The 21,366-nt window shown below is 33.6% G+C and overlaps 4 protein-coding genes and 1 non-coding gene across 5 annotated transcripts; 3 read left to right on the plus strand and 2 right to left on the minus strand.

Annotated features, from left to right (window-relative positions):
- Nucleotides 1–21: 21 nt before the first annotated feature.
- On the minus strand, nucleotides 22–4,345 carry LOC145639713 (uncharacterized). Its single transcript, XM_081691035.1, has 10 exons — nucleotides 4,207–4,345; nucleotides 3,802–3,935; nucleotides 3,138–3,282; nucleotides 2,872–2,999; nucleotides 2,675–2,746; nucleotides 1,909–2,020; nucleotides 1,685–1,809; nucleotides 1,548–1,589; nucleotides 1,131–1,343; nucleotides 22–393 (listed from the first exon to the last, which is right to left on the minus strand). The coding sequence occupies exons 1-10, from the start codon at nucleotides 4,304–4,306 to the stop codon at nucleotides 322–324; spliced, it is 1,143 nt and encodes a 380-aa protein (XP_081547161.1). The 5' UTR covers nucleotides 4,307–4,345; the 3' UTR covers nucleotides 22–321.
- A 2,619-nt stretch (nucleotides 4,346–6,964) lies between these two features.
- LOC145638664 (F-box protein At2g43440-like) lies at nucleotides 6,965–10,108 on the plus strand. Its single transcript, XM_081689656.1, has 3 exons — nucleotides 6,965–7,145; nucleotides 7,645–8,944; nucleotides 9,739–10,108. The coding sequence occupies exons 2-3, from the start codon at nucleotides 7,650–7,652 to the stop codon at nucleotides 9,740–9,742; spliced, it is 1,299 nt and encodes a 432-aa protein (XP_081545782.1). The 5' UTR covers nucleotides 6,965–7,145; nucleotides 7,645–7,649; the 3' UTR covers nucleotides 9,743–10,108.
- A 683-nt stretch (nucleotides 10,109–10,791) lies between these two features.
- On the plus strand, nucleotides 10,792–14,734 carry LOC145638665 (putative F-box protein At1g47790). The gene is made up of 4 exons (XM_081689657.1): nucleotides 10,792–10,924; nucleotides 11,449–11,677; nucleotides 12,288–13,595; nucleotides 14,406–14,734. The coding sequence occupies exons 2-4, from the start codon at nucleotides 11,472–11,474 to the stop codon at nucleotides 14,407–14,409; spliced, it is 1,518 nt and encodes a 505-aa protein (XP_081545783.1). The 5' UTR covers nucleotides 10,792–10,924; nucleotides 11,449–11,471; the 3' UTR covers nucleotides 14,410–14,734.
- Nucleotides 14,735–17,691: 2,957 nt separating this feature from the next.
- LOC145638666 (amino acid permease 2-like) lies at nucleotides 17,692–20,889 on the minus strand. Its single transcript, XM_081689658.1, has 6 exons — nucleotides 20,682–20,889; nucleotides 19,400–19,633; nucleotides 19,231–19,324; nucleotides 18,758–19,118; nucleotides 18,442–18,663; nucleotides 17,692–18,342 (listed from the first exon to the last, which is right to left on the minus strand). The coding sequence occupies exons 1-6, from the start codon at nucleotides 20,713–20,715 to the stop codon at nucleotides 17,911–17,913; spliced, it is 1,377 nt and encodes a 458-aa protein (XP_081545784.1). The 5' UTR covers nucleotides 20,716–20,889; the 3' UTR covers nucleotides 17,692–17,910.
- On the plus strand, nucleotides 17,724–17,796 carry TRNAK-CUU (transfer RNA lysine (anticodon CUU)). The gene has a single exon. It is a non-coding gene; the product is annotated as a tRNA-Lys (tRNA).
- Nucleotides 20,890–21,366: the final 477 nt, after the last annotated feature.

Here is a 21,366-nt window from a genome sequence, read left to right on the forward strand (position 1 = left end):
TATTCAAGAACAAGTATCCACTGACCAGTTTAAATTCCTTTTATAACCCAGAGAGAGTGAGATTACACCAATGAAGGTCTGCCTATAAGACCATAATGTGTTTAACATCATAGGTAGGTCTCAATACAAAGTAATGGGAGCATCCAAAAAAAACCACCCCACCAATCCACAAAAAATACTACAGGGCAAGCAACAATTCTAACTGCATTCTAGTGAAACAATAAATGAGTAATATCATTCTCCTTGCTCTTCCTCCTCGCCTAACAATTGATCAAGTTAGGGGGACAGGAGGTTATACCTGCAACTTGATGATGAGCCTTATCAGTTCACATATTGTATTCCTGTAGCTGTTGTGCTCCCTTTGTGAAGTTGAAGAGCAGTATCGCCAACCACCTGCATGTTTGTCCATCGTTCAATCAGTAGATTCAGTACCAGAATATCCATGACTATTTTGAAGTTAAGCCTAGAAAATGGAGACTATCCTTTTTCTAAAAACAAAAGAACAAGAAATCTGAAAATTATGGTCATGAAATGATAGGAAACACAAATTTATGCATAAGAGGCCTACACTCACTTTCAACAACGTTGGGATAGTGAGTCAGTGAAATCTCTATGTATTTTCCTAGCCGCAACATATCACAACACATGTAAGGGGATCCTCATAGGACCATCTTTTCAATTCATGAAATGAATACATGATATGCATCCAAGCCAACATATGAACATCAGACCCTTGGATACCAGTGCCTGAGGCCCTTATTCTAGGCTTAGCAGTTGATTTTAGCATGTGACAGAACTTGATTCCAGATCACCAGCTGTAGTTCATTCAATGACTTGCAGTGTTTGACAATTGACATGAATGTATACACGTCAATCATACCATCCACTAAGAACTCAACGTTGTACACTGTACACTCTATTGACAGTTTACAACCATTAATATCTAACTCATTCATCGGAAAATTTTTAGTTTCGGACAAAAAAAATTTAGGTTATCCCCACAGCAAGTATATCGTAAATGCGTGACTAGGTAATATCGAATGAGAAGTTAGAGAATTCCCAAGGATATTCATAACAATTGATTTGCTTTTAATTATTATCTTAAAATCTTAAGCCCGAGATTTACATACCTTTGCCATGGATTTATAGGAATATTCTGTAACCCCAGCAACATGAGGTGTGATTAGAACATTTGGAAACTGCAAAATTGGATCGCTGGGATCGAATGGCTCAGTCCAAGCCACATCAATACCCAAGCCTCCTAAATGGCCAGACTTGAGACTTTGTGCAACAGCATCATAATCTAGGAGACCTCCACGTGCAACATTTACCAGATAGGCCCCCTGCATACATAGTGAAAGTGCCAAAACAATTGGATTTCATCAAAATGAACACTGGGGAAAAGATCTAATCAACACCAAGACATTTTAAAAAATTAGTCGAGCTCAAAGTTTCTCATTGTAGATCTTTTGCTTCTCTATAGAAAACCATGACATGCTAAAGGGGAAAGGATTAGCCAACTTGAATTTAAGGCAAGTAAAACACACCTTTTTCATGGACTGCATGAATGAATGGTTTATGATACCAGCCTAAACATTAGCAAAGATACACCTTGGTCAGCACCTCTCTTAGACAACATGGAATTCGACAGTACAATCAAGTCAATATATTTGAGTAGCATTACCGTCTCACGGTTCATATTTAGGCAACAAACAACTATGTCTGCCATGCCTGCATACTTGTATATATCATCATGGCTACCCTTCTCATCAACTAAATCAGCAACACAATCATTTTGGGCCGAAGAACCTGAAGATATAAAATTTACACATGACACCTAATCGTAAAAAATAAGAGCATAATTGGAAACCTAAGTAGTTAGTTCCACAAATGCAATAACAGTCAAACCATTTTTTTGAAGAGAGGTCCAACTACGTTTTGTTGCAAGGATTTTAACATCAAATGGTCTCAACCGCTTTGCCAATTCTTGCCCAATATTCCCAAGACCCAAAATTAACACCTGTTTAAGCATATACGCACTTCATGTTAGCTTGGAAATTTAAGTGAAGAAATCAACTAATTAGATTAAAACAAGGAAGTAAATACCAAACAATCTTCTTCACAACTTTTGCTGACATAAAGACCTTTATCTAAATCCAGAGTGATAAACAAGCTTTTCACTGAGTCTGTTTACTACAGCCATCTGACTCGACACCTACAAATGAATCTACTACATTAATAACACTATTAACAAGCTTCACCTGGCCACACTAGGGTTTGGGACAATTTTTCACTCATTTCTGAGCTCGTTGTTGAGATGAAATATGATGACTTGATCATTCTTCATGATTGAATTTTAAACTGCCATTTGTATTGACACATGAAGATCAATCGATCATTCTTTAAGATTGAATTTTGATATTAGCCCTAATGATTACCGATCAGTTGTCTTCTTTCAGTCAAACAACATAGATAATGTTCAGATACTATCAAACTTTTCAAAAAAATCAAAAAGGAAAAAAAAAAAGGGGGGGGGGGGGTGGAGGGGCTAGAAGTTCTGAATCATACATGAAGTAAGCAAAGAAGATGTAAACAATAAAATCCAAAATTTTTGGTACAGTTAATAACACAGCAATAGCCAGGGAAGGGGAGGTGGGGGGAAAGGGGATCTCACAGTTTTCCCAAATAAAGTTCCACCAGCAGGCTCACCAAGTTTTTTCAGCTTTATTGAAATCTCCATCTCCTTCTGCAAAATGTTAGCAAGGGAAGCTTAGCTACAAGACTGGCAGATGAAAAATCCACAGAGAAACGAGACTATAAAATTCCTTATGGATAATGAAGTTTGTAGACCAATAAACAAAAATAGCTTACTTGTTTTCGTAAAAGGCCCAACATCAGATATATTGCCATCTCTGCACATGAAGCAGCATTTCCAGTGCCATCTGCAGGAATTCTAGCAACTTTAATTCCATGTTTTGTTGCTGCATCTGCATCAACACCTGCTCAAAATAGAAGCCAGACACAATGTCAGTGAATGCACTAAATTCTGCATCTTCTCCTTCAATCACTGAAGAAGAAAAAAGAAAATACAAAGAATTATCAGAATCACATAAACAATAGCAAACCCAGAGAAATACCCTCTAAGCCAACACCAAACTGTAATATGAGCTTCATTTGTTTTGCACGAGAAATAATATCTGAATCTATTCGCATCATCCTCGGTATGCACATGTGGTAGTTGCCAATCACATTGGGCACATCACTTAGAGGGACATCATCAACCTACATTTAAATTTCAACATGAAGAGACTTCGTCACATAAAGATACTTATTAAATGTATTACAACCATATTTGATACTTCTTAGACAATTAAACATCTCTAAGAGGGTTGAATTTTTATAAGCACAAAGTAAGTTCAAAATGTTGGCAAGAAGCAAAATGGACAACATCAAAGTTCAAAAGTGTACTTCCTCCGTTTCTTTTTACTTGCAACTAATCACATGAACACGCAATTTAAGAAAGATATTAGCGAGTGTAAACAGGGAACCCAATTAACCAAACCCTTTCATCCTTATGAACAATAAAGCCCCCATACTACAAATTGCCCAAGACCAACCCTAACTTGACCCGGGTTCGATTTCTATAACTCTTTAACATAAAATTGAGGCAATATTCACTTTCAACTTGATGTCTAATACTAAAATTCAGTAATATCAAATCAATGCATTCCTAATGTTCAATATCAGTGAATCAAGACTACAGCTTTTAGTATTTCAACAGCACTGCTAGGTAAAGTTTACCTGAATATGAGGATAATTACTCAAATACTCTTTGGTATAATTATAAGAATCAACAAATTGTTGTCCACAAAATAGAACTCGAGTAATTTGCTCATCACTTCCACCCATTTTCTCTTCATTCACCATTGAACTTGCTGTTGACATTTGTTACAAACATAATCAAATTTAGAAAAACAAAAATTGTAGATTTCAGAATCAACCCAATTTGAAGAACTTTTAGCTGAATTTACTTCATCCCAAATTTAAATTAAAATAAATAAATAAATTAACATGGGGTTGCAAGTTATTGACTTTATAATCAGAAAATGAAGCAGCAGTTAATTAGACATTTTCCTGGAATCTCAAAACTTACAAAAATTAGTTAAAGAAATGAAAAAAAAAAGATTAGAGAGTTGATTAGTTTACCAGAGTGAAGATTGAAAGAGGGAGAAGCAGCAAATTTGGTAACGCACTCAATAATTCGGCCAAATCTAAGGGAACAAGTCACTCTTTTGGTGAGCAACATTATTTCTTAGTTTTTGTGTTTTATTCGTAATTTTTAACATCAAATGGTTTTGCTCGTATCATGTATCACGTGGGAATATTAGTTTTAATTGTCTTTACTTTGATCTTAACTAGCTTTTTGGTCCGTTCAATGCACGGTTTGTTACTTGGGTTAATTATGGTATGCTTTATTTCTATAACTTAAAAGGAAAACAAAAAAAAAGAGTGAGGATAGAACTGTGAAAGAAGACGAAGGAATTTAGTTAGATATATATACACAAAGATTGTGGGATATGAAATTACATATTAATTAAGATTATATTTAAAGTCTATGAGATGAAAAGACAATTTTTATTATAATTCATATATTTATCTAATGCGTAGTTTTTTTTTTGTTTTTTTTTTTTTTGAATAGATGTAATGTTTAGTTGTGTACTAATTAATTGAACTTTATTTTATTATGATGGAAATGAAACACTTCACTTTCTTAATTGAATTTGCAAGTTGTAGAATCCATAAAGACTTAAATATAAATATTAAGGGAGGTGACATGTGGCATATGGGGGTAATGAGTGACTTATGATGCCACGTGTCATTTGAAAAAGTTGTGGTTTTTGTTTTAAAATGCTAAGTATAGATATAGATTTTCAATTATTTATCAATTTTAATTTCAATTCTTCACCAAAGTTACCATGTTACATTAAAAACTACTCCGTACTTAGGAAGTAATCGATTTAGAAAATGTTACAATACTAAATACAGAGTAATAGAGTATTGATGTAAAATTTTATATTGAAAGGTTAAAACATAAAGAAAATTATGAATACTTATTTCATTATTTGGATTGAGGGAGTACTAATACTTTTTCTAAATCATTTTCTTTTCAAATCAAATTTAACCTAGCTATATACAATCAATGTCAAAATTCAAGGTATTCTCATGGATAAAAATACAATTTTTAAGACAAAATATACTCTTTTCCTAATATTATGTACTAGGTACATTATGCACAAGTTTGGTGTATGTAGGCTAGGGAGCCAAAATTGCCAAGTTGGTCAATAAATGACCACTTGGGGCCTGTTCTCTTCCGTTGAAATCCAGTTCAGTTCAGTTCAGCTCAGTTCAGTTCAGTTCAGTTCAGTTCAATTCGGCTCTTATTTACGTCTAATGATATTGCTAATGATATAAAGCCAAATTTCATTCTTTTAAGCTCTTATTACAACGACGACGACAACAACAACAACAACAACAACAACAACAACAACAACAACAACAATAATAATAATAATAATATTAACAATAACAATAATAATAATAATAATAATAATAACAATAATAATAATAATCAATAAGTAATAAATAATAATAATAATAATCATCAATAAATAATTATAATAATAATAATAACAATAATAATTGAAATAATAATACTAATAATAATAATCAATAAATAATAATAATAATCATCAATAAATAATAATAATAATAATAATAATAATAATAATAACAATAATAATAATAATAATAATAATAATCAATAAATAATAATAATAATAATCATCAATAATTAATAATAATAATAATAATAATAATAATAATAATAATATGTACATTTGTATATACACATATGTATAATAATAAATAATCAATAAATAATCAAATATCAATAATCCGTAGTTAAAAATCACTAATTAATAAGTTCAGTTCAGTTCAGCTGAGTTCAGTCAATCGGAACAGGCCCTTGGACTAGAAAAACTTCAAAAATTGAGGAGAGAAGAAGAAGAGTAGTTTGGATTAACTACTTATACCATATATAAATAGTTATAATTGCATAGTGTCTTTTAACCATGCTCATCTTTTCTGATAGCAAAGTTGGTAAAGACTAAAGAAAGAGGGGTCACAAAAGTAGATGCCATTTCTTTTTGAAGAAAAAAAATTGCTAAGGTTAAGAAGAAAGTTGGGGAAAAGAAAAAAAGATTGCTAAAGTTATTTAAGGTGGAGGTTCGTCAACTTTCTTTAATTTAATTTGGTTGTATTATATCACCCAACTTATTTACCAATAAAATAATAAAAATGATTATAGTGGGCATGATTTAGAGGTTAGTCACATTTTTATTTACAATAGGATTGATTAATATAATACCTTTCATTGTAGTCAATCATAGGTCAATGTCATATAACTGATACACGAGTTTGAGCAAATAGGAGTGGTCCATTATCTTCCGACTCTGTTATATCTATTGTAAAGTCCATTCTTTAACAAATTAAGTTGTTGTTTTAGGCTACTAAATTTCAACGATAAATCCTAAAAGTCATTTCGTTCATGCCCTTTCTTTCAAAACAAGCAAAACATTTGATCACAAGTCTGACTATTTTAGTAATTGTTGTATAACACAATACTTGTAATGTAAATGAAAATTGATTTGAATGTTTGGTGAAACTAATCCGACCATAAATTCTTCTTATCCGAATATGCCCCATCTCAAATGAGTTCTCCATACCCCCATACCTTAATACCATTTCTAATACTACGCCGCTACGCGTATCCGAATATGACCCGACTTGAATACTTAATTACCATTTCTAGCACTATGCTTACTACACTTGTCACTAGACATTTGGCCATAAACAGACAAAACATATAAAAGTACTCTTCTTTAATTAAAAGAAAGAAACAATGTCGTACGAGTATGACTTGTATGAGTGAATGATTCCGAATAACTGAGATAAATTAAGATCAGTGGCGAATAACAATTCACAGAAATGTTGGTGTCAATTTTCTAGAAAAAAAAAAATAAATAAATAAAAAAAAAAAAAAAGCAGAGCAGGCCTCTGTTCTTCGTTGTCAATTTCCTTCACTGGTAATCAATCTTACTCTATTTCAGTGTTGTTTGATTCAAAGTTCCTTGCTTTCTGTGTACTTGTTATTGTGATTTCATTTTAACTGAAATTAGTTTTTTTGAGGGAAAATTGATCAATGAATTGCTTTTTCATTGATGTGCTAAATTTTTGTAACAAAAATCATTATAATCTGTGCTTTATTATTTATATCATGTATAGATAGTATCATTCATGGCATTGATTAATATAATTTCAAAATAGTATGGATTCATAATTTTACTATGATTTCCTTCTGTTCAATTCTGAGTTAAAATTTTATCTGGGTTTCATTTTATCATGCCAAATATGAAAACCCTTTTGAATATTGGTTTAATTGAGTTAAAAATTGGAATTGCATGTATATGCTTTTTTGGGTTAGAAATAGTAAATTAGGTTAAGCTTATACTATAATGTAGGTTTTAATAGAAAGGGGTTTTTTCTAATTTGTGAAATTAATTGTTTTTTTCTCACTTAAATCAGGAAAAATGAGAATGAAAAGAAAATCCCTAATTGAGGAAAGGTATTATGGGATCAAAAAGAGGCAGATGAATTTTATAAAGATGGTACAAGAAAGAGCTGTTAAAATGAAAACTTCTTGGGTGCCTTTTTTACCTAATGATTTGATGTTTAAGGTCTTTCTTTTATTACCAATCAAATCTCTTTTGAGGTTTACTTCTGTTTGCAAGGCATGGTATAAGTTGATCCATTGTGCTGAGTTTGTTGAGGCTTACAATAATCATGCTGAGACCACCCCTATCATACTCCGGGGAGTTGATAGCAAAAGACCATCCACATTCCATGTCGAAACCCAACTCAATCAAGCCGAAAGCTTTTGTTTGTTCCCTTGTAGCTCGGGGGCTAAACAAAGCAAGTTCATCCATTTCTTGGAAATTGACAATGAGAAGGGCAAGCTAATTGACCTCAATATTAGCTGTGCCGGATCTCTTGTATCCACTTGCAATGGGTTGATTTTGATCACCTCTATGCAAGAAGGACTTATGAAGCATAGTAATTCCTTTTTGGATCAGCCTTTGGTTGGCAGTCAAGAAAAACCAGGGCGGTTGATTGTGATGAATCCTATGACGAGAAAATTGATAGGATTTCCTCCAGGAACTCTTCCGAGTAAACTTCATAATGAATCATATGGGCTAGTTTATAGTCATTTAGAAGGTGTTTATAAAGTGGTGCATTTGTTCAAGGATAAATCAGGGTGTATTGCTTGTGAGATTTTGAGCTTGCAGACAAGATCATGGAAAGCGGTTGATGGGCCAGTTGGAACGCTTTTTAATAAATTAGGCCAGGCACCCATTTCAGCTCTTGGAGCTTTGCACTGGCTTCCTGGTCCATCTAATTCCAACTATATAGTCTCTATGGGGGCTGATGATGAAAAATTCTCTGTGACAGACCTTCCAATGACCATGGGTATGTATGACAGGCTAGTCGAAATGGGTGGTTTTCTGAGCTTTGTGAACAGTTTGGATATGGACCATATAGATGTGTGGGTCTTGAAGGGGTTAGAAGGAGCAAAGTGGGTAAAGCAGCACACCATTTGCATTGATGCTCTTTTGGGTTATGTGGATAACGAGGAGTACTCTTTACCTTCTTTTGGTTTGAATGCCAAAGAAATGGTATTTAGGAGAAAAAAGAGATTGTATGCATACGACTTTGAGCTTGAAGAAATCAGAGAGATTGAAATGGACCATGAAAGTATCACAGCATATGAGAATATCATACCCCACTCGAATAACCTTGCTACATGGGAACCTCTTGAACCAATGAGGTAAATGCTTTTCAGGCTAATTACTCGCTCATATGTTGATTTTCTAGTGATAGAATTCTGCTTCTGTGAAGTTCTGCTTATCAATTAATCTTATAGATTAATGGGCCTCCATGAAGTTTTCATCTTTCTCAATTGCACGCTTCATAAAGCATTTCAACAGAACTTGAGTGCATTCAAAGATCTTATTTTTCTTTAGAATTGACAAACTTTGAAACTTGTTTTTAGTCCAATGAATGATCAATCTACCATGTAGATATAAAGCATGTGTAGTTTCGCTTAGCTAACTGAGAGCAAGTGCAATTCTCTACTAGTCCAACATAAAACTTTGATGGTGACTTAATCTTCCAGAGGATATGGGGGAGAGTCTTACAATATCTGTATTTCTATTTCTGTATGAGACTTGCCATTTTATAATTAGCTGTTTGCTCATTTATCAAGTTTTAAACTTTTGAAGATTAGATGTATGACTCATGTCTGTTATGGTGTTTAACCTGGATTACTCATCATCTAAGATCTGTTTTAGGTTAGGCAATACCAAATCATCAATGTTATAAGTAGCTCAGATTGAGTAAAAATCATGGCTTTGTTAGTATTTTGATGTACAGTTTTAGCATAGCCTAAGCTCTTTATATTATGAATCTTACCCTGGGGTAAAAACCTTTGTTTAAGTAGGTTGAACCTGTATTAACTGCTTACATGTTTGTGCTGTGTGTATATATTATTATCCCCTTTTTAATTGCAGAATCAGATCGAAACAACAAACCCTGACTTGGTTTATTTCTTTTCTTCTATAGTTAATCCTGAAGATTTTTTGCACCATGCCTTGAAGAAGGCCTGAAGCTACTCGAGAACATCTGAATATGCGTTAAGCAAACCGTGTTCATAATGCTCCTTTCCATCACATATCTATTCATAATCTATTTGAAACTTTGGATCAGCTTGATGACTTGATTTTATGGTTATGTGGTTTAATTATAGTAATGGCAGTCCACATAAACACTTGTATATTTGGAAGTTGTTGTACTAAGAGATTGAAGTATGTATGTAGATATAAAGCTTGTTTCAGTGATCTAAAATTGTATTATGCGGGGTTGTGCTAACACGATCTTTGCTGATTCGTATGATATTCGGTGTAGCATAACTTGTTTACTTGGTGTTGTTTTATGTCTTGCTCTTCAACTTGAAATCCCATAAGACTAGCCTGCTACATTGGATTACTTTGGTTTACTGAGACTAAAATTAACATGAAAGTTTGTGATTGTGAAGTTGGACTTCTTATCTTACTCCATATAACTAGAGGAAGTGAATTAATATGATGAATATTAAACATGAAAGTGTTTATTATTGTTATCTACTTGGGCTTGCTCCTGTGATATTTTGAATATAAATTGTAGGGGAAACCCGGCAACATAACTTTAGCCCATTTTTTTTATACACCATTCATTAATGGATAACTTGACATAAGTTCCTATTTATTTATTATTCTTATTAGTTGCAACTACGAAACTATCAATTACTAGTCATAATCAAGCGAATCAAACTATCAATTACGATAAAAGTATTTGGTTTTTTTTTTATAACAAAAAAATACGCAATAGCTACATACAAAATACGACTATATGAGTATAGTAATTTTTTATTATGAAGAAGAGTATAAGATTTTTTTTTTTTTTTTTTTTTTTTTCTTTTTTTTTTTTTGTTGAAGAGTAAAAGAACTTTTTTGGTAAAATTAAACTATTAAATCAGATAAGAATATAAGATCATACGTAATACTACTACCCCCGGTCTAAATTACTCGCAACTTTTGGACATTATTTGTGAGATCAGATAAGCAGAAATAAGGTACGGAATAAAGTAACCTTAAAAACCCTCAACGTGTGCGATTGAAGATTTTAGAAAGAAGAGTGTAACAACTGTGCAGCCCTCTCTGGTCATCGTATTGCCTTCTTCCTTCATTTTCCTTTCAATCTCTCGCATCTGGTAAATAAATTCTTCTCCTTTCTCTGTTTCACTCTTTTTCTTCATTGTATTTTTCAATTTTTGTTTCAAATTTCCTGTCTTTCTGTGTTAATATGTACGGTTTTAAACTGATCAAATTACCCCATCAAAAATTGTAAAAAAAACTGATCAATTTAGCTTCTTGTATTGAACTTCTGTGTTTGTTTCAGATTATCGACTTTGTAGATCTAATCATATTCAAAATTTAAATGGGTTCATGATTAGATTATGCTTTCCTCATATTAATCTGTTCTATACTAAGTTAGTGATATAGAAGTATGAAATAATTGAAATTACATTTGGGTTTCAGTGAATTATGGAAATTTGAACACCCTTTTGGGTATTTGAGTAATTCTGCTTATTATAGGCTGTAATTGTATGTTTATGTTTTTAGTTTTGAAGTGTGAATTAGGTTAAACCTACATAATGTGGGTTTTCTAATTTGTTGAATTATTTGTGTAAAATTAATGTTGTTTCACTGATAGCATTTGTTATATAATTATTAGGTTGACCACTTGAATCACTAAAGATGAGAACAAAACGAAATTCTTTAATTGGTGAAAGGTATTGTGGGACTGAAAAGAGGCAGATGAGCTTAATTAAGACAGTGCAAGAAAGAGCTGCCAAACTGCAAACTTGTTTGGCACCTTCTTTACCTAATGATTTGATATTTCAGATCTTTCTGAAACTTCCAGTTAAATCTGTTTTGAGGTTTACTTGTGTTTGCAAGGCATGGTATAAGCTCAGGGCCGTAGCAATGATTTTGGGGGCCCTGTTCCAAATCGAAAAGGGGCCCTTAATAATGTGAAAATTATACATTTTTTTTAATCTATAATTTAGGCAATGCACAATTTTCCTATATATATATGTTGCAAAATGAAAATGCTTGCAAGATCGAAATTGATTTCTCATTGCCATTGTTATGGAACAAAATTAGTTTGAATTTGACTGAGTTTAATTTTTTTTTTTTTTTTTCCGTTGAAAATCCTTAAATGGGTGAATATCCAATATAATTTTTGGTGTTTTCCATAGAATTGACTGATGTAATTATGGAGGAATTTGGAAAATTAGAGAAATTAATATGGAAGGTTGAAAAGGGGGGAAAATAATGAGGAAGATTAGCGTGAATGTAGCTAACTCATTTATTGTTAATTAAATTGCTCTTGATATTCCAAAAAAAAATGAATATGCGCATAGTATGCTCAGGCTTGGCATTATAACTTATAAACAAGGAGTTTAGCCTTTTTTTTCTTTTTTTAGTCAGAATAAAAAATAAAAAAATGGGCCCCTTTAAATTGGGGGCCCAGTGCAAAGGGGCACCTTGCACTTGCTGTTCTACGGGCCTGTATAAGCTGATCCATTGTGCTGAGTTTGTTTCCGCTTATAATTCTCTTGCTCAAAATACCCCAGTTATACTCAGAAAAATTTATGGGGAAAGATCGAACACTTTCCATGCCGAAGCCCAACTCAATTTATCCAAAAATTTTAGTCTCTTCCCTTGCAGCTTGGGGTCTAGACGTCAAAGCAAGTTCATCTATTTCTTAGAGATAAAAAATGAGAAGGGCGAGCTTCTTGACCTTAATATGAGCTGTTATGGCTCAGTTGTATCCTCTTGCAATGGATTGGTTTTGATCACTTCTAAGCATGAAGCACTTGGAAGGTATAGAAATTCATCTTTGGACCAGCCTTTGGTTGACAGCAAAGAAAACCCAGGGCAATTGATTGTGATGAATCCTATGACTAGGAAGTTGATAGGGTTTCCTCTAGGAACTCTTCCTTTTAAACTTCACGATGAGTCGTATGGGCTGGTGTTTAGCCATTCAAAGCGTGTTTATAAAGTGGTGCATTTGTTCAAGGATAAATCAGGGTGTATTTCTTGTGAGATTTTGAGCTTGCAGACAAGATCATGGAAGGCGGTTGATGGACCAGTTGGAGTAATTTTTCGTAATTTTGGCCAAGCACCCATTCCAACTGTAGGAGCTTTGCACTGGCTTCTTGGTCCTTTTGGTTATGATTACATAATCTCTATGAAGGCCGATGATGAAAATTTCTTCATAACCGACCTTCCAAAGACTATGGATAAGTATGATAGGCTAGTCGCAATGGATGGTTCTTTGAGTTTTGTGAATGGTTTGGACAAAGACCACATAGAGGTGTGGATTTTGAAAGGGTTAGAAGGAACAAAATGGGTCAAACAACATACTATTCTTATTGATGCTAGTTTGGGTTTGGATTATGTGGTGTATGGTAATCTGGATTATGAAGAGCATGTTAATGTGGGTGATGAAGGGCATGGTAATGAGGAGATTGAGGGTAATGAGGAGCATGGTAATGAGGATAACGAGGAACATGATAACGTGGATGACGAGGATGATGGGGAGCTTTTGAATTTGGACAATGAGCAGCATGTAAATGTGGGTGATGAGAATAATGAGGGGTTTGGTTTTGTGGATAATGAGTATTATTCATTATCTTGTTTTGCTTTAAATACCAAAGAAATGGTATTCAAGAGAAGAGATAAATTGTTTGCATATGATTTTGAGCTTGAAGAATTCAGAGAGATCAGAATGGACCATGGAAAAGTTTTGGTACATGATACTATCATACCTCACGCCAATAACCTTGCTACCTGGGAACCTCTTGAATCTATGTGGTAAATGCATTTTAGGCTAATCTCTTTATGGTTACTACTAGAGTTTGTGGTTTCTTTGCCCCCCGCCCCCCCCCCCCCTCTCTCTCTCTCTCTCTCTCTCTTCTCATCAGCTTATCTAATACTTCGTAAATTCTCATGCTTCTGTGAAGTTCAATCTAACTTGATCGCACCATTGTAAAGAGCATTACAGCAGATTGAGTGCATACAAGGATCTTGCTTCTTTTTTTTTTTCAAAAAAATTTAATAAATAAATTTTATTTTTTAATTGACTAAGTTTGAAATTTGATGAAGTTAGTCAGAAGAGCTATCAATTTCTTACATGCAACTAGCTCTAAAGCATTGATGGCTTTAGGTTTGGTTTCAATAAGAAAATTGAGAGCTGATATAGCACTCTGCAAGTTCAATTGCTATGACTGTCCAGTATAAAATTTAAGATAACTCAACCTTCTAGGGGGCATGGGTAATGATAATGAATAGTCTTAGTCTTTTTATTCATAATCCTGGCTAACTTGCATGAACTTACTCGTTCTTCAAGTCTTGGCAAAGGGTAGATATGTGTAGTCATGTTCTTATGTTGACAAAACTGGACGAGTTATATTCTAAGATCTGTTTTAGGCTATACCAGTGTATGATCTCTAGCTCTAGCATAGAATTGATCATTGTAGAAAAAAATATACACTTGTGTTAAAGTAAGCATATGTGATTCATATTCGCAACTTACATGTTTCTGCAATGTGTCTTTTCTTCGTCTGTAATTGTGTGGAAACATCTCTATATCTCTGATTAGTGTTTTTTTTCCCACTTTTACAGTTGAACTTTGATAAGTTGCCAACACGTTGAAGTTCTAGAAGGCCAGAAGCTCACTAGTAACTGCTAAATTTATGTATTCGATATTGTGACCATGTTCATTATCGTTTAACACATTGGATCAGCTTGGTCACTTAATTATTTGGTTCTATGGTGTGCATTATGCTGTTACAGTCCACACAATAGTAAGATTGCTGTGTATATTTGAAAAAAAATTGCCGCAAGTTATTAGAGTAGTCGATTTTATGTAAGATGTTGGTTATCTGTTATGACATTCAATGGCTGTAGCAAATCATTTTGTAAATGACAATTTGACAATGGAGGATTCTGTTAAGAAAGTCGGGCTTCATCTCAAAACCCGAGGAAGTGGGAGATAGCTATATTATAAGTACAAAATTGTACTTGCTTAATAGGAAGTACACATTTTTGCGAACTTGATTGAGGTAAGTTAGCTATAATTGACATTAAGGGAATTGGGGTTAATTTGAAAACGGGTTACTTTCCCTAATACTGTTGTGTTCAGGATTCTGCACACTGCATCATTCCGAATCTAATCTATTGCCAGATGGTTCAATATTAATGTACTAGGTAGAGTAATAAAAAGGTGGATTAATCCATGACTCAGAAACACAAGTATCCTTGTTATATCACATTGCTACCGAGCTCTGTTTTCTTCCATGACTATGATACTATCTTTCACGAAGATCACACACTCATACAGGGCCTTAGGTCCCTATCTCGGGGTAGCCAGTCTGGGAATTTAGGTGGATATCGTGAAACTTGACAAAGATGGTTTCTGAATTCAGGTATTCTGGCCTCTGGTGTTCCTGTATCCGGAAACCATATCTGTACACCTTCAAAACTTTTAATTATCTGAAACACTGGTTAGTCCCCTTCAATCAGCCACCCGGCTAACAAAAGAAGCTAAATTTTTTCATCTAAGTTTTATCAGCAGTCCACTCCAGATCACAGTGATATCGCTAATGGTTCCTCTTTCTTCAAGCAATACGATGAACTCCTAGACTAATACAAGCACTTGAAGATCGACAAACATCCAATAGCAAATACACCCACAGTTTCAGAAATCAAAGCAAATCTCTAAGACTCAACTCATGAAACTCCATGTGCTAATGCCATGTAGTTCATATTTATCCTCCATCTCTTCGCAAAATTCAAGTTTATATGATAAAACCATATAATTGTCACAAGTTTTCAGCATCTAGTCTTGTAAAAGAGATTGCTTCACCTTCAATCAGTGCCCTACGAAATTCTTTACTGCAAGTCCTCCCCAAAAGCTCGAACCCAACCCCCTCTTCCCCCTAAACCACATAAATGGACTCTTTCCACTCCATACACTAAACCTCTTTGTTGCTAAAGATCACATGTTATTACACATTCATTAAAACTTCATTCCAACAAGTAAACAGACTCGAGTTTATAAGAACTCTAGTGTATAAGAACGAGCCAAGCTCGACAAATTAGATGCAATACAATTTCATAGCAAATCAAGCTGCATTTCTCAATAAATCTTGGCCATTGCAACAACATTACATAAAAAGAGTCCACATTGTCTTCATTCATAAAATAGCAGCAGCCAATAAGGTGCTTCAGAAACAACATTAACCATAAAAAATAGAACAAATTAAGCTCATAAACTAAAACTCACAACACATCTCTTTAGAGCCTAATCATCAAACATTGTTAATCATATACACAATATAATAGCATCTCAACTCTCATTAACCCATTATATTTCAAAATTCGAAGATTTTAACAACAAATCTTAAAATTTCTCCCCAGTAATCTATACCTGACAATCGAAGACAAAAAGAACAATCGATTTGCAAATTAATCAAATCAATTGCACAAAGTTATTGATTAGCGCCACTACTGGAACCAGCTTCATGCGAACAACAACCATGATCATGGTGTTGTTTATCAGTAGCGTTCGATTTATCAGCAACATTATCATCTTCATCATCACTAGTATCTTCATCAAAGGGTTTCTCCTTGTGAAAAATACAGCATTTTTTGGAGCTTTTCTTGTTCATAAATTCATTATTGATTGTGCCTTCTTTCCAGGAAACCTTCTTCTTGCGATTCAGACGAAGAACTAGGGTTTCCGCCTGTTGTTGTTGATTTGAAGATGGAGTGCTTTCTAGGGTTAGGGTTTGAGAAATTGTAGGTGTTGCCGTTCTACTGGTGCTCATCGTTTAATCGGATCGACGAAATTTGAATTCAATTGAATTGGGGATTTTTTTTTAGGGTTTGAGGAGAGGAAATTGGTGAAGAATTACTGTATAAAATTGATTGAAATTAATGTGTTTGATTTAGACAGATTCAGGGTTTCCTTTTTATAGATGACTACTTGCATATGAGAAAGTTCTAGTCGCAATTTGGCGAATGACGCAAATCATACGGAATACAAATTGTACAATGTTGGCTGTTTATACGAGTAGTCCATATCCACGATTTGGTGCATTCACATGATCATCATACCTTTACCAAATAGTGAGTTGGTTGACCATCTTTTTTTACACCATTTGTATTAAAGTAGAGATATTTCAAACTACTTCTTAATTCAGTATAAAGATTGGTTGTGGCCTTATGGGACACGATCTCCTTCAATACACATATTTAAGCGATCTACTCCTAAATTTTATACGGAGTACAACAATTAATCAGAAAATAGAATGGAAAAGAATAAATAAGAAGGAAAAAAGAATAATGTAACTCTTACCTTTTCATTTGTTTGGTTTAAAAGTAAAATAAAATCATCACTTAAAGTTTATTATTCCCTTTCTTTTTGTTTGATGTGGCCAAGGGAAATAGGTAGAAAACTAAAAATCATTACCCGAGTCCCAAGATAACAATAATAAGCCACATAATCTCTTTTTTCAAGTGCAAACTTTCTAACCAAATACTTGGTAACGGTGATGTCATGATGAATTACTTGAATCCGGTTCATTAAAAAGAAGATTTATGTACAACACAAATGAAAACACAAAGGTTCACGTGATGTCGTGATAATGAGTGAATACATATGTGTTTAATGCATCCGAGTGCATAATCTCATCAATCAATATGAGATACTACTCCTCGTAATCTATTTAAAGTTTTAAACTCATTTTTTTCACCTAATGAACCCTTATTTGATTTTTATGAACATAGATTTTAGATTTTTAGATGTGGTAAATATATTGACGATGACATCAAATTTACTCAAGTGATTATGCAGATTGTTTAATTATGATTATGTTTCTTAATCTGTTGAATAAAAACATCAAAAGAAATTACAAAAACAACTCTCATTAAACAAAAGCCCGTCTAGCTCAGTTGGTAGAGCGCAAGGCTCTTAACCTTGTGGTCGTGGGTTCGAGCCCCACGGTGGGCGTCTACCCAATATTTTTTGCACTCATTTATAATGATTTTTATCAATACATTTTGAGACGAAATATACATTTAATTTACACTTTAATCTAGGAACAATTGAAGAATTCTGAACCAACTATAAATTTGCACTAAAGATCTTGGTATGCTTAAGGCGATCAATAATATCAGCAACAGAACCCACTGCAGAAATGAGCGAAACAAGCAAAGCAATCAAACATAACCCTTGAAGCATAAACCACTTGACCCCTCCTTTCTTTAGATCAACCTGTTTCATGTGCATTCTTACTGGCAAGTAAACTGTCAAAGGAAAAAAGGCAATTGACCCTAACAGCCCCAACACTGCATTAAAGAACGGGAACATCATGGCAGTTAGCACGGTAATGACTACTACTAGGGGTCTTAGGAGAAGCCGGCATCGCGTGAATTGGAAGCTTAATGTTTTGTATCCTGGGAGTTGTATTGTGTATGTGTTGTGGATGAACGGCGATGCTGGCCATCTCATGGCTAGCCACTTCTCGTAGCTAGCAAATATTGGTTGTGCAAATACCTGAACATAGTAGTTGCTAGGTCGATATATATAGGCTACATATATAATAACTTTGACGACAATTTGGTACATAAAAATAGAGATGTACACGTAACGTACCTGAAATGCTGCAGTTAAATGTATAACCACCCCAATATTGGCAAGGTCAACTAGCCAAAAGGGTTCATGGAAAGCAGTGAGAACATTTCCTGGAGCCTCATTACCAAAGGCAAGGTATCCCATACAACCCAAGGAAACATAAAAGGCGGTAGTCAATGCAATGCTGTACAAAGTTGCCCTCTTCATCGTTTTATTCTCTGCTGGAGGCGATTTTAACGTGTCCTGCAGTTAAATTCTGTTTTAATCAGAAAAATTCAACATAACTTGGTTAAAACCAATTGAAGAGAGCAAATGTGTAAGTATTATACAATAATACCTCAATCTCAATGAGCAACTGAGCATAGGTGTAAGAGAAGGCAATATTCCCAAGAGCTTGAAAAGATTGCCAGAGTTTAGAGGACAAAGTGAGTCCATTTGTCCCTATCTCAACACCAGTTAGGTTGCCTCTAAGCTCGGGATGAGACACGAATTTGGCTATACATAAATATAGTGCAACAAACGAGTAACATAGTGACATTGTGGCCGCGATTACTGAAAGGAAAGTCACCTTCTCGAGGCTAGGAAGTTGAGAGAGTACAATATGTATGGCCCCGAAAATTAACAGGAAAGAGTTGCTTGATGGTTGACAATCAGCTTCTGGTCCTTTTGTGTGGTAGCAGTTTGTTCTTTTAACAGACCTTAAACATGTAAAATAATGAATCTTGGTTAATGCAATGATGTATAACAAAGCATAAGAATAATATGGCATAAACAAATGTTATTGCACAATTATGATGCAAAAACACTCACAACATGCTTGTTGCTGCTGTGATTGTGTAACCAACAATTGTTCCCCAAAGCAAGGAATACTGAGCAAAAGCACATATGAACACCTCCGTTTTTCCTGTAACATTTAAAATCAATAATTCATTCTAATAAAGATTTTAATACAATAGTAGTGAGATGTTGATTCAATCACCTAAGGTAGCGCGTACAACTTCCATGTAAGAGTGGTTCCTCTGGCCCTTGACAGGGTCAGGAGTCCGATAACAGTCGCAGAGTAAACGGGCAGTGATGTAAGTAATAACAGCAAAACCAAAGAGAGAAAGTGGACCATAAATCCAACCCATCTGAGCAACACTCCATGGCACTGCTAGCACACCCGATCCTATCACTGCTGTCACCGCGTGTGCTGTTGCAGTCCATACAGTTCCTGTAAGTTGTACATTTTTTTGTTCATGTTAGAAATTAGTAAGATTTCCATCTTTCTTACATTGCTTTGTACAACCTAATCAGTCCATGTAAACTTGTTTGAGTTTTTATTTTTATTTTTATTTTTTATTATTTTTTTTTTCAATCAATGAGTTGTTACTTGTTAGCATTAAGTTGTGCTACCATTAATCAATAATAATGTATTGAATTACTCCGTAAAAAAGTGGGTTGAAATAAAAATCTAAAACTGAACGTGATAGAGAATATACGCTGAATATTCTTTATTTAGGTTTAAGATGATCACATTTTCTTTGCTAAAATATAATGTTGTGGTTAAAAAACGTTGTTAGTACATAAATTATTTAGTGTTACTTTTTGTAAGACTATAAAGTTGGAAAAGATGAGTTACTAATCAAGAATAATTAGCTACACTTTATTTTTAATTTCTTTGTTCTCTTTTCCTTTTTTATTTACTTTTATTATTAGTTTTTAGTCAGTATCTATGAAGGTGAATGTGGTGAGCAATGCACAAGTGACTCAGAGTGCATTAAAAAAGAGGAAAAAAAAAAAAAAAACCACTCAACCTACAAAAAAAATATTGCTCAAGTGCTCACCTAAAAAAATGTTATTACTTATTAGCAATTTGTTCATATTTGTTAGATTGACCTCTATTATATATTTATATGACATAATCCCTTTCTTTAATGTCATTTTATTAGATTTGGTAATCCGTAATCATAATGCTCTACTTTCCAAGTTTTAAGAAATTTTTTGGTAATGGCTTCTTCTAAGTCTAATAAAATTAAGTCAAGTTCAACGTATATTCTCCACTATATAAAAACGCGCCACATACCAAACCTAGCAAGATGATCTACAGACATTAGCTGTAATATTATCCTTTCTTAAAACTCGATATCAAATTACCTCCCAGCTTTTCCCTATACTAAAACTTAATTAACAATTTTAATTTTTCTGTAAACAAAAGTTAGTAATTAACAAGCAAAGAAGAAGTAATGAAAACATTAGATAAGTGAAGTGCAAGTTATTACCTGTCCTAATGCGGCCATCATCATCAAAATTCATGGTTATATTATGTACTGATCAAGTTTTGATGGTATGAAGAAGTTAGCTTTCAGACTGCTGCTGCTTTTAGTGAGAAAATAATCTCTCAACTTTGATAATGTATCTTGGTTTGTCTAATATAATAGTATATATAATATAATGGGAGAAAAAAAAAAAAAAAAGTAGTTCTTGCTGACTCAATTGTTAATGATTATTATGTATTTTAGTGGATGCTTGGGTTGTTTGTAAAAGAACTTTTAATTTGAGGTTACAACACTATATATATGGAATAATTATTGTGGGTCATAATTTGGAGTTACACACTGTATTCCAATAAAATTCCACTAAATTTAATCAAGTTTAATGGAAAACTTCACCAACTTATGTATGTATTACATATGTTGTGTATTCTTTGATCTTCATGGATTTTGGAATCTCATCCACTTAAGTTTGTTTTTTTTTTCACCTACTTTACTTTTGCTTGTAATTTGAGGGATCTTAGGTTTAAAGAAGAAATCATCACCACAAATACATTCAATCTATGACATGACATGCCAACCATATTATTACATATCTATATACATCCATTTACAAACACGTATATGTTCGTGAATTACTAATAAAATTAGCTTGTATGTCAATAACATGATTATGAAATAAAATAAAATGTAG

This window comes from Chenopodium album, chromosome 7 (genome assembly GCF_948465745.1).
Source record: "Chenopodium album chromosome 7, dcCheAlbu1.1, whole genome shotgun sequence".
Taxonomy (NCBI): domain Eukaryota; kingdom Viridiplantae; phylum Streptophyta; class Magnoliopsida; order Caryophyllales; family Amaranthaceae; genus Chenopodium; species Chenopodium album.